We start from the raw sequence: 15,341 nt of genomic DNA, 5'->3' as shown, positions 1-15,341 counted from the left end.
ATGACCTTCTCCCATTCCTCCTCTGGATCATCCAGATGGTCATTGGCAAACTTCAGATGGGCCTGGACATGCGCTGGCTTGAGCAGGGGGACCTTGCGTGCGCTGCAGGATTTTAATCCATGACGGCATAGTGTGTTACTAATGGTTTTCTTTGAGACTGTGGTCCCAGCTCTCTTCAGGTCATTGCCCAGGTCCTGCCGTGTAGTTCTGGGCTGATCCCTCACCTTCCTCATGATCATTGATGCCCCACGAGGTGAGATCTTGCATGGAGCCCCAGACCGAGGGTGATTGACCGTCATCTTGAACTTCTTCCATTTTCTAATAATTGTGCCAACAGTTGTTGCCTTCTCACCAAGCTGCTTGCCTATTGTCCTGTAGCCCATCCCAGCCTTGTGCAGGTCTACAATTTTATCCCTGATGTCCTTACACAGCTCTCTGGTCTTGGCCATTGTGGAGAGGTTGGAGTCTGTTTGATTGAGTGTGTGGACAGGTGTCTTTTATACAGGTAACGAGTTCAAACAGGTGCAGTTAATACAGGTAATGAGTGGAGAGCAGGGGGGCTTCTTAAAGAAAAACTAACAGGTCTGTGAGAGCCGGAAATCTTACTGGTTGGTAGGTGATCAAATACTTATGTCATGCAATAAAATGGAAATTAATTACTTAAAAATCATACAATGTGATTTTCTGGATTTTTGTTTTAGATTCTCTCACAGTTGAAGTGTACCTATGATAAAAATTACAGACCTCTACATGCTTTGTAAGTAGGAAAACCTGCAAAATCGGCAGTGTATCAAATACTTGTTCTCCCCACTGTACGCTACATCGGCAGGATAGAACGGCTGACTCCGGTAAGACAAGGGGTGGCGGTCTGTGTATATTTGTATACAACAGCTGGTACACAAAATCAAATACTAAGGAAGTCTTGAGGTTTTGCTCGCCTGAGGTAGAGTATCTTATGATAAGCTGTTGACCACACTATTTACCAAGAGAGTTTTCATCTTTATTTTTCATAGCGGTCTATTTACCACCACAAACCAAGGCTGGCATTAAGATTGCACTCAATGAGCTGTATAAGGCCATAAGTAAACAGGAAAACGCTCATCCAGAGGCAGCGCACCTAGTGGCCGGGGACGTTAATGCAGGGAAACATAAATCCGTTCTACCTAATTTCTACCAGCATGTTAAATGTGCAACCTGAGGGAAAAAAAACTCTAGACCACCTTTACTCCACACACAGAGACGCATACAAAGCTCTCCCTCGCCCTCCATTTGGCAAATCTGACCAAAACTCTATCCTCCTGATTCATGCTTATAAGCAAAAACTAAAGCAGGAAGCACCAGTGACTCGGTTAATAAAAAAGTGGTCAGATGACGCAGATGCTAAGCTACAGGACTGTTTTGCTAGCACAGACTGGAACATGTTCCGGGTTTCTTCAGATAGCATTGAGGAGTACACCACATCAGTCACTGGCTTCATCAATAAGTGCATCGATGACGTCGTCCCCACAGTGACCGTACGTACATACCCCAACCAGAAGCCATGGATTACAGGCAACATCCGCACTGAGCTAAAGGGTAGAGCTGCCGCTTTCAAGGAGCGGGACTCTAACCCGGACGCTTATAAGAAATCCCGCTATGCCCTCTGACGAACCATCAAACAGGCAAAGAGTCAATACAGGACTAAGATTGAATCGTACTACACCGGCTCTGACGCTTGACGGATGTGGCGGGGCTTGAAAACTATTACAGACTACAAAGGGAGCTGCCCAGTGACACAAGCCTACCAGACGAGCTAAACCACTTCTATGCTCGCTTCGAGGCAAGCAACACTGAAGCAAGCAAGAGAGCACCAGCTGTTCCGGATGACTATGTGATCACGCTCTCCGTAGCTGATGTGAGAATACTTTTAAGCAGGTCAACATTCAAAAGGCCGCAGGGCCAGACGGATTACCAGGACGTGTACTCTGAGCATGTGCTGACCTACTGGCAAGCGTCTTCACTGACATTTTCAACATGTCCCTGACTGAGTCTGTAATACCAACATGTTTCAAGCAGACCACCACTAAGATAACCTGCCTAAATGACTACCGACCCATAGCACTGACGTCTGTAGCCATGAAGTGCTTTGAAAGGCTGGTCATGGCTCACATCAACACCATTATCCCAGAAACCCTAGACCCACTCCAATTTGCATACCGCCCCAACAGATCCGCAGATGATGCAATCTCTATTGCACTCCACACTGCCCTTTCCCACCTGGACAAGAGGAACACCTACGTGAAAATGCTATTCATCGACTACAGCTCAGCGTTCAACACCATAGTGCCCTCAAAGCTCATCACTAAGCTAAGGACCCTGGGACTAAACACCTCCCTCTGCAACTGGATCCTGGACTTCCTGACGGGCCGCCCCCAGGTGGTAAGGGTAGGTAACAACACATCTGCCACGCTGATCCTCAACACGGGGCCCCTCAGGGGTGTGTGCTCAGTCCCCTCCTGTACTCCCTGTTCACCCATGACTGCATGGCCAGGCACGACTCCAACACCATCATTAAGTTTGCCGACGACACAACAGTGGTAGGCCTGATCACCGACAATGATGAGACAGCCTATAGGGAGGAGGTCAGAGGTCTGGCCGTGTGGTGCCAGGATAACAACCTCTCCCTCAACGTGACCAAGACAAAGGAGATAATTGTGGACTACAGGAATAAAAAGAGGACTGAGCACGCCCCCATTCTCATCGACGGGGCTGTAGTGGAACAGGTTGAGAGCCTCAAGTTCCTTGGTGTCCACATCACCAACGAACTATCATGGTCCAAACACACCAAGACAGTCGTGAAGAGGGCACGACAAAGCCTACAGTGAGGGAAAAAAGTATTTGATCCCCTGCTGATTTTGTACGTTTGCCCACTGACAAAGAAATTATCAGTCTATAATTTTAATGGTAGGTTTATTTGAACAGTGAGAGACAGAATAACAACAACAAAATCCAGAAAAACGCATGTCAAAAATGTTATAAATTGATTTGCATTTCAATGAGGGAAATAAGTATTTGACCCCTCTGCAAAACATGACTTAGTACTTGGTGGCAAAACCCTTGTTGGCAATCACAGAGGTCAGACGTTTCTTGTAGTTGGCCACCAGGTTTGCACACATCTCAGGAGGGATTTTGTCCCACACCTCTTTGTAGATCTTCTCCAAGTCATTAAGGTTTCGAGGCTGACGTTTGGCAACTCGAACCTTCAGCTCCCTCCACAGATTTGGTATGTGATTAAGGTCTGGAGACTGGCTAGGCCACTCCAGGACCTTAATGTGCTTCTTCTTAAGCCACTCCTTTGTTGCCTTGGCCATGTGTTTTGGGTCATTAACATGCTGGAATACCCATCCACAACCCATTTTCAATGCCCTGGCTGAGGGAAGGAGGTTCTCACCCAAAATTTGACGGTTCATGGCCCCGTCCATCGTCCCTTTGAGGCGGTGAAGTTGTCCTGTCCCCTCAGCAGAAAAACACCCCCAAAGCATAATGTTTCCACCTCCATGTTTGACGGTGGGGATGGTGTTCTTGGGGTCATAGACAGCATTCCTCCTCCTCCAAACACGGCGAGTTGAGTTGATGCCAAAGAGCTCCATTTTGGTCTCATCTGACCACAACACTTTCACCCAGTTCTCCTCTGAATCATTCAGATGTTCATTGGCAAACTTCAGACGGTCATGTATATGTGCTTTCTTGAGCAGGGGGACCTTGCAGGCGCTGCAGGATTTCAGTCCTTCACGGCGTAGTGTGTTACCAATTGTTTTCTTGGTGACTATGGTCCCAGCTGCCTTGAGATCATTGACAAGATCCTCCCGTGTAGTTCTGGGCTGATTCCTCACCGTTCTCATGATCATTGCAACTCCACGAGGTGAGATCTTGCATGGAGCCCCAGGCCGAGGGAGATTGACAGTTCTTTTGTGTTTCTTCCATTTGCGAATAATCGCACCAACTGTTGTCACCTTCTCACCAAGCTGCTTGGCGATGGTCTTGTAGCCCATTGTTTTATGTTACTTTTTTTTATAAAAAAATAAATGCATTGTTGGTTAAGGGCTGTAAGTAAGCATTTCACGGTAATGTCTAAACCTGTTGTATTCGGCGCATGTGGCAAATACAATTTGATTTGATTTGATTTAAGTAGTGACAATGTCAGACAGTCTGACCTCAGTGTAGAGGTTCTTCTGGAACTCCAGCTCTTCTTTTACTGTCTGGATGCGGTTCTCTCCATCCACTCTCCTCAGCATCTCATCCTGGAGCTGCTTCTTAGCATCGCTCAGACTGGTCTCCAGCTGATCGAGTCAGAAAGAGAAATAAGATGTTAGGCTATGGCATTCACACACGTAGGCAAGCACACACAAGTGTGCACACAACGAGAAGAGATGGTTTATAACAGTGTCAACTAGATGGAGAGTTTAAATCAGAATGAACTGGAATGACAAAAGTCAGTGACTCACAAAACCAATAGTGGGACAATAGTGTTGGACAATAGCTGTGTGAATGGCATTGATAGTGTCTTGGAAAACCAGACAAATTGGGATTGAGTTCACCTTGGCTAGCTGGGCCTTTAGGTTCCTGACCTCTGCCTCCAGGTTGCGTTTCTCTCCCAGGGCAGTGGTCAGAGATGCATCCTTAGAGTTCAACAAAGCCTCCAGGTCCTTCAGCCGGAGTAGCGCCCCCGCCAGGTCGGACTCCTTCTTTGTGTTCCTGAGGAGACATGCATTCACTGGAACCACTGGTTTGTATGAACATAATTATGATGAGCATTGCTGCAGTCTCTTGGAGTGTTGAGTAGATTTTTATATAAATATAATTGTATTAAATATAATTTTATCCGTACACTAACCTCGTCCCCAATCTCAATTGCTACAGAAAGAGAGACGGTCGGTGAACAAGAGTATACCTACACTGAATTGATTACCTACACTGATTATCCCTTCAACAAATAAATCAAGGAGACATGCATTCCAACAGTTCCCTTTTTTCATTCATACAGATGTATCCATGGGCTATTTTAGGGAGATGACAGCCTGGAGGAGAAAGGGGGGAAAGCCTGGGAATGGGAGGGGGGTGTTTCCAGCCCTGTGCTATGACTCATAGTTATATCTATATCCATACACTCTGACGCATCTGGTAGCCACAAGCCACAACCGTCTTTGTTTGGCTGAGAGGCTGCCATGGCAACCCGGCCTGGCTTTGCCAAACACAAGGCTGCCACCATCTCAATATTTATGGAAAAATAATGGAAGCAAGGAGTGGAACACTCCAAACTGCCACGTATTGTACATTTAGGTTGTGTCCCAAATGGCACTCTATTCCCTACACAGCGCACCACTGTTGATCAGAGCCCTATGGCCCATGTACTATGTAAGAAATAGGGTGCCATTTGGGACACAGACATAATGACAGGAAAGCACAAATGGGAAAGTGTTAGTCACTGGGCTTAGATGCTGTATAGTAGGATGGGATGGGAGCTGTTTGACTGGATGATGGTTGAAGTAAAACTGCATTGAGCAATGAGGAAAATATGTGAACGAGGGATCTGACCAGGATGCCCCTCATCATGAAAATGAAGGCATTTGCACACAAAAAACTGCATCAATCGACACATGCAGAAGGCGTAGGAAGTGGGTGTGTGTAGGCAAACTATAGTCACCGGCCAGTTTATTAGATGCACCACCCCGTTCACGAAAATGGATCGCTCCTACAGACAGTGAGTCACGTTGCCGTAGCTTGTTATATATAGCAGGCAGACAGGCATCGAGGGCATTCAGTTACTTTTCAACTGAACATTCGAATGGAAAAACTAGTGACCTAAGCGACTTTGAGTGTGGTACAATCATCGGTGCCAGGCACGCTGGATCCAGTATCTCAGAAATGGTTGACATTCTGTCTCTAGTCATGGTTTTAAAAGTTTAGTAATCTCACAGTATCAACTTTGCTGTACCTTTCTTTTACGCCTGCTACATTACTTCAGACACGATAATCTGAGTCATCTGGTAGGCCTATCGTGCACTTGATTTGCTCCCCCCGGGCCTGTTCTGGAAGCAAAGGGGGCTCCAACCCGGTACTAGGGAAGGTAGTTTGTATCTTCAGACATATGAAATGGTTAAAAATGGGAACACGTCGCCTACCCGGCATGCAGGGAAGCTGAATCGGGTGCACATACCACCAACAGCGTGAGACGAATCAACGTTTTTGGGGATCGCAAGGCTTATCGTTGGGTTTTTTACAGAAATGTTTGGTGATTGACTAGGAATGCCGGTTGGTGACCACTGCAATAGAGCATCTTTGGTATGAGATGGAACGGGCTGTTCGCAGCATAATGTACCGCCGTCCAATCTGAAGCAACTGCGTGATGCCATCGCGTCAGCGTGGACCAACATCCCTGTTTCCGACACCGTGTTGAATGCCCTGAAGAATTCAGGCTGTTCTGGAGGCAAAGGGGGCTCCGACCCGGTACTAGACGTACCTAATAAACTGTCCGGTGAGTGTATATGTTATTGCCAAGCACAGAAAGAGCATAATTTTTCATTTCAAATCCTTTCATGCATGATAAGTGATACATTTTCAGGCTAATCCAAATGACCTTAGGGCCTGATGAAATTGTATTTGAGGTCAAAGACAAACAAGCTTTCAATCAGAATCAGAACAACGTCTTCAAAAGGCATCCGAGTGTACCAGTGCCCACAAGAATGGGGATGCAATACAAAACATCTGGATCTGTTCAGATCTTAGGAAACTGTATATTTGCATACAGTTTTAATCAGAGAGACAACATTTCCGTCAACATCAGACATAGTCGTTCACGTGTTCAATGCATGCCCTTGAGTTGGTTCCCCAGTGGGCAAAGGGTTGTTATATAACCACTGGAGACATGGTGGCAGTTGAACTTTTACATCTTAAACCTATTTGGGTGAGTCAGAGAACCCAAACTACTTCAGAATGGAAACAGTAGGCATGGAAAGTCTGAATCCAACGCTCAACCATCACACAATGCTCAACCACCACACACACTTTCATAGGTTCAACTGACACTGTAAACCTGTGCAAAATGTGCCTAGCTTTTCTGGCTGTCACAGAATGGTGTAATCAAATCAAACATTCTTACTCTAATTAATATTAATAGTCTAATAATACTAAACTCAGTTCAACTGAATGGCACGTCAATGCGCCACCACTCTCCGTGCACTCTAATCACACACACACACACACACACACACACACACACACACACACACACACACACACACAACAGTATGAATGTGTTGTGGTCTTTACAGGGAAGTGCGCATTAGCTACATGGCAGACGATCTATCTTAATTGAGGGCTTTATCAATTGCATGGTGGGGCTTATACGATAAAAACATGGTTTTTATATTGGAATATACGCCAATGCTGTAGGTACCTGGCCTTGAGCTCCTTGTAGTCCTCCCGCACCTTGCCTAGTTCCAGCTGCAGGCGGGCACGCTCTTTGGCTACCGAGTCCAGAGTCTGCCTGGCGTCAGCAAGCTCGGCCTCATAAGCAGCCTTCATGCCCGTCATCTCCCGGCTGATCTCGGTCTCCGATTCAGTAATGCGCAGCCGCAGCCCCGCATTCTCAGATTCCAGCGAGCGCACCTTGTCGATGTAGACGGCCAGGCGGTCATTGAGGTTGCACAGGTCATCCTTCTCCTGCAGCCGCGTGATGCGGTTGGGGGAGAGCGGCATGCTCACGCCGCGGGGGGTTCGATTCTGGTTAGGTGTCGTCATGGCAGGTGAAGGTAGCCTAGTCTGTACAGGGACATAAAGAAGATATTTCTGTCAGAATTTCAGAACAAGGCCTAGGCCTATATCAAAGTCAAATAACTTGGAATATGCACATGAATACCACAAACACTCAAATAATCATAAACTGTAAACTGTCATAAATCTCAGCACTGTTGCCATAGGCCTTTCTAGCCAGTAGATTCCGACCCTATCTTTACACTGAGCTACGGTAGTGGCTACTGCTAGCTAGTGTGAGTTGAGTCATTCAAAACTTTGGTCACAGAAAGGCTAATCATAATTGAATTTGTTACGTTTTAATTTTTTTTTATCTGTAAGATAATCTCTGATATGAAATTAGATAATCAACTCAACCAAAAACAAAAGTTGTGTATCTATTTCATAGGACCATTTTCCATGAGACTTACCTTGAAAGGTGTTGTAGGAGGGGGAAAATGTAAATCAGCGTTTGTCCGATGGTCAACTTGTCTTTCTGACTGTGAAAATAGCTCCAGTTCAGTGTATGTTCTGTGAATTACCAGCCTAGGAACACCGTCTGAGAATCAGTCTGTCAGTGCCCATATATTTGACCACAGAGAGAGCGAGAGAGAGAGAGAGGTTTCCTCTATGCTCCGCCTATCTTCCCCTCCCTTCATTCACTGGGAGTGTGTGACCTTTGAGGATGAATGTTGAATTGCCCAAGTAAAGTCATTATGCTACATTTAAATTTCAAAACAATTGCTCAACACTTAAAGTGCTAATGTAAACATGGTTTTTCAGCATTAAATTCCATTCTTCTTTTATTTCCTTTGTGTACAGCTTTTGCCTCTGCATGAGTATATCAACTACGAGGTTATAGAAAACATTTCATATGCAGTCAGAAGTCATCCCTATGCGTGGCAGCTGAACACTTCAATATAAACCCAAACAACCAAAACTATGCTCCCTCACAAACAATGTGATTAAAAATACAAATGGGTAGTTACATTGATGATTATTTCAAGACAATATTTAGGTCCAGGAAAGCCATAATAACTAGGCAATGGAATTCTGGAGACTGTGGTGGAGAGGAACTGTAGCTATGACTCATAGACAAGAGGAAAGAAGTAGCCTAGTCCTCCCTAGTGCTACAAGCAAACAAAGCAAAGCAATCACTTGGAAACCAATAAAGACGTGTTTTAATAAGCTAGTGTATGTAATCAAATTCTGAGAAAGATTGCACACTGAATGTTTCAGAATTCTAGGCCTATATTGTAGACTAATTTGTGTTCTTATAAATGGAGGAGGTAGGCTTGGTGTACTATGATCTTACAGAATCATAGACCTACACTGAGTGTACAAAACATTAGGAACACCTTTCCTAATATTGAGTTGCACCCCCGTTTGCCCTCAGAACAGCCTCAATTCGTCTGGGCAAGGCGTCGAAAGCATTCCACAGGGATGCTGGCCCATGTTGACTCCAATACTTCCCATAGTTGTGTGAAGTTGGCTGGTAGTGGATCTCTACTTCGAATAGCTCGTTCCATCTCATACCACAGATGCTCAATTGGATTGAGATCTGGTGACTGTGCAGGATACTAGGGATTAACATGGATAACTAGGATCCTGGGACTGTCCCGGGAAAACGTCACATTTTCCCCCAAAAAACTAATGACAAGAACCAGGAAATAACAAAAATGTCCCTAATGTCGCACTAATGTAATTCCACAAAATACACATGCGCAGCAGCAGATAAGGAAAAAATTTAATAGCACATTATCCAAACAGGTTGTTGCAAGGAAGCTTTTAGCCTAGCGTATTTACCTCACACATTCGCCATTAATTCAAAGCACGCGCATAATTGATACTGATGGACTGCACATGCGACCTGAATGCAGTTAATAAACCCTAAAGGAAACCCCTACAGTATAGTATATAAAATAACCTGTGCCTCTTTGAGCTGTCATTGTGACTCTTTAGACAGTCACAAATTTGATGGGCCAATGCACAATTCACTACATAGGCATCTCTGTCACAGACATGAAGTCTGTTAACAATTCAGAGAGGCAGGGAAAATTATATCTTATCTTGTCCTAGAGCCTAGGCAATTTTCCTATCCAGTCCCAATCCCACTGAAACCCATCCTGAAAAAAAAAATGCCTGCACTACAGATAGCTATATCGGTCCGCTAATACAGGACTAGTAACGGTCTAGTGTACTACATTTGTGGAAGAAAAAATGATTCAACAACAACAAAAAATACATTTAAATCTTGATTTTTCAGTGGGTGGCTATGTTTTTATGTCACAAACGGGATGGTGTTCTCCTTTTGGCTCTACAACCTCCACAAGTGTCACAGGAGTCATCCAAAGGTAACAGGCACCAGTAAAAAAAATGGAAGTATGGAGGTAGTTTTGTACCAACAAAAAAAGGGGTTCAATAGATAAAATGCAATTGTGTTCATTGTCCGTAGCTTATGCCTGCCCATACCATAACCCCACCGCGGGGCACTTTGTTCACAACATTGACATCAGCAAACCACTCGCCCACACGACGCCATACTGCCATCTGCCCAGTACAGTTGAAACTGGGATTCATCCGTGAACAGCACACTTCTCCAGCGGCCATCGAAGGTGAGCATTTTCCCACTGAAGTCGGTTACAACACCGAACTGCAGTCAGGTCAAGACCCTGGTGAGGACGATGAGCACGCAGATGAGCTTCCCTGAGACGGTTTCTGACAGTTTGTGCAGAAATTCTTCAGTTGTGCAAACCCAGTTTCATCAGCTGTCCGGGTGGCTGGTCTCAGACGATCCCGCAGGTAAAGAAGCCGGATGTGGAGGTCCTGGGCTGGTGTGGTTACATGTGGTCTGCGGTTGTGAGGCCAGTTGGACGTATTGCCAAAAACGACATTGGAGGCGGTTTATGGTAGAGAAATTAACATTAAATTATCTGGCAACAGCTCTGGTGGACATATAATGCAAGTGTAATTTTGGAATCAATCTCATTGTAATCAAGATTGTGAAATTGTATTCATTTATTGATGTATTTCTCTTCAAACTATTGCACACACAAACCTATTGTGCTATAATCTAGAATAAAAAGCATGAAGCCCAAAATGGTTTCATTCAGTGAAGGAAATGTGAGCTGAGACAAAGACAACAGTTTTAAGTTTAAACAACATCTTTAATCATATGGTTCAATTGCAACAGCCATTGTTTACATTGTGTGAGTTCAAAACTAAATATACAATGCTGGTTCTAACTTCTTATGACTACTGAAAAGTCCAGCCTCAATCCCTCCTTATAAAATACAAAATACAAAAAAATTATGAAATATTAAAAGCACTAAATTATCACCACAGTAATAACGTTGGTAAATGGCTAGAATAACACATTCATAGTGAAATATAAAATCTAGAGGTATAAATACATTGGTCCTTTTGATAGTGGTCAATTATTATTATAATAATAAAACATCATATTATATAATTCCACCTTCCCAAATGATCATTCTACGAATTCTACGTTATTCTACATATAACACCAGAATGTCACGTACATTAAGGAACGGGACGGACCAAGGTGCAGCGTGAAAGGCGTACATGTTTATTAAAGAATAAACACACGACACAGTAACCAAAATAACAAAACTTAACCGTGACGGTCCAAAGGCTAACACACAAGCCTAAAACAGGAACACAACAAAAACCCACAACACAGGCAGGAAAACTGGCTGCCTAAGTATGATCCAATCAGAGACAACGAGCGACCGCTGCCTCTGATTGGGAACCACACCCGGCCAAACATAGAAATACAAACCTAGAAATTCACACCCTGACCAAACTAGCTAGAGTTCTATAGGTCAGGGCGTGACACAGAATTTACATCCACAAGAGAAATAATAAAGAGTAGACATTAGATAGACTGACTGAATATGCAAAGGATATTTTTCAGTGGCCAATTGTCATAACTGAATAAAAGTAAAGATACCTTAACAGAAAATGACTCAAGTAAAAGTGAAAGTCACCCATAAAAATACTACTTGAGTAAAAGTCTAAAAGTATTTGGTTTGAAATATACTTAAGTATCGAAAGTAAATGTAATCACTAAAATATACTTAAGCATCAAAAGCAAAAGTATAAATAATTTCAAATTCCTTTATATTAAGCAAACCAGACGGTGTCATGTAAAAATCTTCCCAGTTTGATTGTGTTGTGATTGTGACGTCATGTTGTAAACATTTTTACAGCGTGAAAATGTTCCCAGTCAATAATTGCACTATTTGTGTGCATGGCTGAGCTCGTGCAAATGTCTCACACCCACCTCGCTATTGATTTAGCTAGCTATCATAATTAGCTGTTAGTTGGTTGAGATGGCTTGTTCTCAGAGGTGTACAGTTTTAGCTTGTTTTAAAGTATTCAGACCCCTTGACTTTTTCCACATTTTGTTATGTTACAGCCTTATTCTAAAATGGATTTGTAAAATAAAAAAATCCTCAGCAATCTACACACAATACCCCATAATGACAAAGCGAAAACAGGTTTTTAATGTTTTTGGCACATGTATTAAAAATAGAAAACAGAAATACCTTATTTACAGAAGTATTCAGACCCTTTGCTATGAGACACGAAAATTGAGGTCAGGTGCATCCTGTTTCCATTGATCATCCTTGAGATGTTTCTACAACTTCATTGGAGTCCACCTGTGGTAAATTAAATTGATTGAACATGATTTGGAAAGGCACACACCCGTCTATATAAGGTCCCAGAGTTGACAATGCATGTCAGAGCAAAAACCAAGCCATGAGGTCGAAGGAATTGTCCGTTGAGCTCCGAGACAGGATTGTGTCGAGGCACAGATCTGGGGAAGAGTACCAAAACATTTCTGCAGCATTGAAGGTCCCCAAGAACACAGTGACCTCCATCATTCTTAAATGGAAGAAGTTTGGAACCACCAAGACTCTTCCTAGAGCTGGCTGCCCGGCCAAACTGAGCGGGAGAAGGGCCTTGGTCAGGGAGGTGACCAATAACCCGATGGTCACTCTGACAGAGCTCTAGAGTTCCTCTGTGGAGATGGGAGAACCTTCCAGAAAGACAAACATCTCTGCAGCACTCCACCAATCAGGCCTTTATGGTAGAGTGGCCAGGCGGAAGCCACTCCTCAGTAAAAGGCACATGACAGCCCGCTTGGAGTTTGCCAAAAGGCACCTAAAGACTCTCAGACCATGAGAAACGAGATTATCTGGTCTGATGAAACTAAGATTGAACTCTTTGGCCTGAATGCCAAGCGTCACGTCTGGAGGAAACCTGGCACCATCCCTACGGTGAAGCATGGTGGTGGCAGCATCATGCGGTGGGGATGTTTTTCAGCGGCAGGGACTGGGGGACTAGTCAGGATCGAGGCAAAGATGAACGGACTTGAACCCGATCGAACATCTCTGGAGAGACCTGAAAATAGATGTGCAGCAATGCTCCCCATCCAGCCTGACAGAACTTGAGAGGATCTGCAGAGAAGAATGGGAGAAACTCCCCAAATACAGGTGTGCCAAGCGTGTAGCGTCATACCCAAGAAGACTCAAGGCTGTAATTGCTGCCAAAGGTGCTTCAACAAAGTACTGAGTAAAGGGTCTGAATACTTACAGTACCAGTCAAAAGTTTGGACACACCTACTCATTCAAGGGTTTCTTTATTTGTACTATTTTCTACATTGTAAAATAATAGTGAAGACATCAAAACTATGAAATAACACATATGGAATCATGTAGTAACCAAAAAAGTGTTAAACAAATCACAATATGTTTTATATTTCAGATTCTTCAAATAGCCACCGTTTGCCTTGATGACAGCTTTGCACACTCTTGGCATTCTCTCAACCAGCTTCACCTGGAATGCTTTTCCAACAGTCTTGAAGGAGTTCCCACATATGCTGAGCACTTGTTGGTTGCTTTTCCTTCACTCTGCCGTCCGACTCATCCCAAAACATCTCAATTGGGTTGAGGTCAGGGGATTGTGGAGGCCAGGTCATCTGATGCAACACTCCATCACTCTCCTTCTTGGTAAAATAGCACTTACACAGCCTGAAAGTGTGTTGGGTCATTGTCCTGTTGAAAAACAAATGATAGACCCCCAAACCAGATGGGATGGCGTATCGCTGCAGAATGCTGTTGTACATGCTGGTTAAGTGTGCCTTGAATTCTAAATAAATCACAGACAGTGTCACCAGCAAAGCACCCCCACACCATAACACCTCCTCCTCCATGCTTTACGGTGGGAACTACACATGCAGAGAATCTAAAATATAATTTGCCTTGAAAATGAACTTAATCCCCAAAAAACATTTCCACTGCATTTCAACCCTGCCACAAAAGGACCAGCTGCCATCATGTCAGTGATTCTCTCATTAACACGGGTGAGAGTGTTGATGAGGACAAGGCTGGAGATCACTCTGTCATGCTGATTGAGTTAGAATAACAGACAGGAAGCTTTAAAAGAAGGGTGTTGCTTGAAATCATTGTTCTTCCTCTGTTAACCATGGTTACCTGCAAGGAAACATGTGCCGTCATTATTGCTTTGCACAAAAAGGGCTTCACAGGCAAAGATATTGCTGCTAGTAAGATTGTACCTAAATCAACCATTTATCGGATCATCAAGAACTTCAAGGAGAGAGGTTCAATTGTTGTGAAGAAGGCGTCAGGGCGCCCAAGAAAGTCCAGCAAGCGCCAGGACCATCTCGTATAGTTGATTCAGCTGCGGGATCGGGGCACCACCAGTGCAGAGCTTGCTCAGGAATGGCAGCAGGCAGGTGTGAGTGCATCTGCACGCACAGTGAGGCAAATACTTTTGGAGGATGGCCTGGTGTCAAGAAGGGCAGCAAAGAAGCCACTTCTCTCCAGGAAAAACATTAGGGACAGACTGAAATTCTGCAAAAGGTACAGGGATTGGACTGCTGAGGACTGGGGAAAAGTCATTTTCTCTGATGAATCCCCTTTCCGATTGTTTGGGGCATCCGGAAAACACCTTGTCCGGAGAAGACAAGGTGAGCGCTACCATCAGTCCTGTGTCATGCCAACAGTAAAGCATCCTGAGACCATTCATGTGTGGGGTTGCTTCTCAGCCAAGGGAGTGGGCTCACTCACAATTTTGCCTAAGAACACAGCCATGAATAAAGAATGGTATCAACACATCCTCCGAGAGCAACTTCTCCCAACCATCCAAGAACAGCTTGGTGACGACCAATGCCTTTTCCAGCATGATGGAGCACCTTGCCATAAGGCAAAAGTGATAAATAAGTGCCTCTGGGAACAAAACATCGAAATTTTGGGTCCATGGCCAGGAAACTCCCCAGACCTTAATCCCATTGAGAACTTGTGGTCGATCCTCAAGAGGCGGGTGGACAAACAAAAACCCACAAATTCTGACAAACTCCAAGTATTGATTATGCAAGAATGGGCTGCCATCAATCAGGATGTGGCCCAGAAGTTAATTGACAGCATGCCAGGGCAGATTGCAGAGGTCTTGAAAAAGAAGGGGCAACACTGCAAATATTGACTCTTTGCTTAAACTTAATGTAATTGTCAATAAAAGCCTTT

The 15,341-nt window shown here is 44.2% G+C and overlaps 1 protein-coding gene across 1 annotated transcript in view; it reads right to left on the bottom strand.

The window, feature by feature from the left end:
* The window catches only part of LOC121572757 (lamin-A), a 31,637-nt gene extending 23,316 nt beyond the window's left edge, over positions 1-8,321 (bottom strand). Inside the window, exons 1-4 of the mRNA XM_041884779.2 lie at positions 8,202-8,321; positions 7,436-7,800; positions 4,578-4,734; positions 4,194-4,319 (exon numbers count right to left, since the gene is read on the bottom strand). Of these exons, the coding sequence (XP_041740713.2) occupies positions 4,194-4,319; positions 4,578-4,734; positions 7,436-7,779 (627 nt within the window). The 5' untranslated portion in view covers positions 7,780-7,800; positions 8,202-8,321. The remainder of the gene's footprint in view (positions 1-4,193; positions 4,320-4,577; positions 4,735-7,435; positions 7,801-8,201) is intronic.
* Between the last annotated feature and the right edge of the window lie 7,020 nt (positions 8,322-15,341).

This window comes from Coregonus clupeaformis, chromosome 8 (assembly GCF_020615455.1).
Source record: "Coregonus clupeaformis isolate EN_2021a chromosome 8, ASM2061545v1, whole genome shotgun sequence".
NCBI lineage: Eukaryota > Metazoa > Chordata > Actinopteri > Salmoniformes > Salmonidae > Coregonus > Coregonus clupeaformis.
This window is presented reverse-complemented; position numbering and strand designations above follow the sequence as displayed.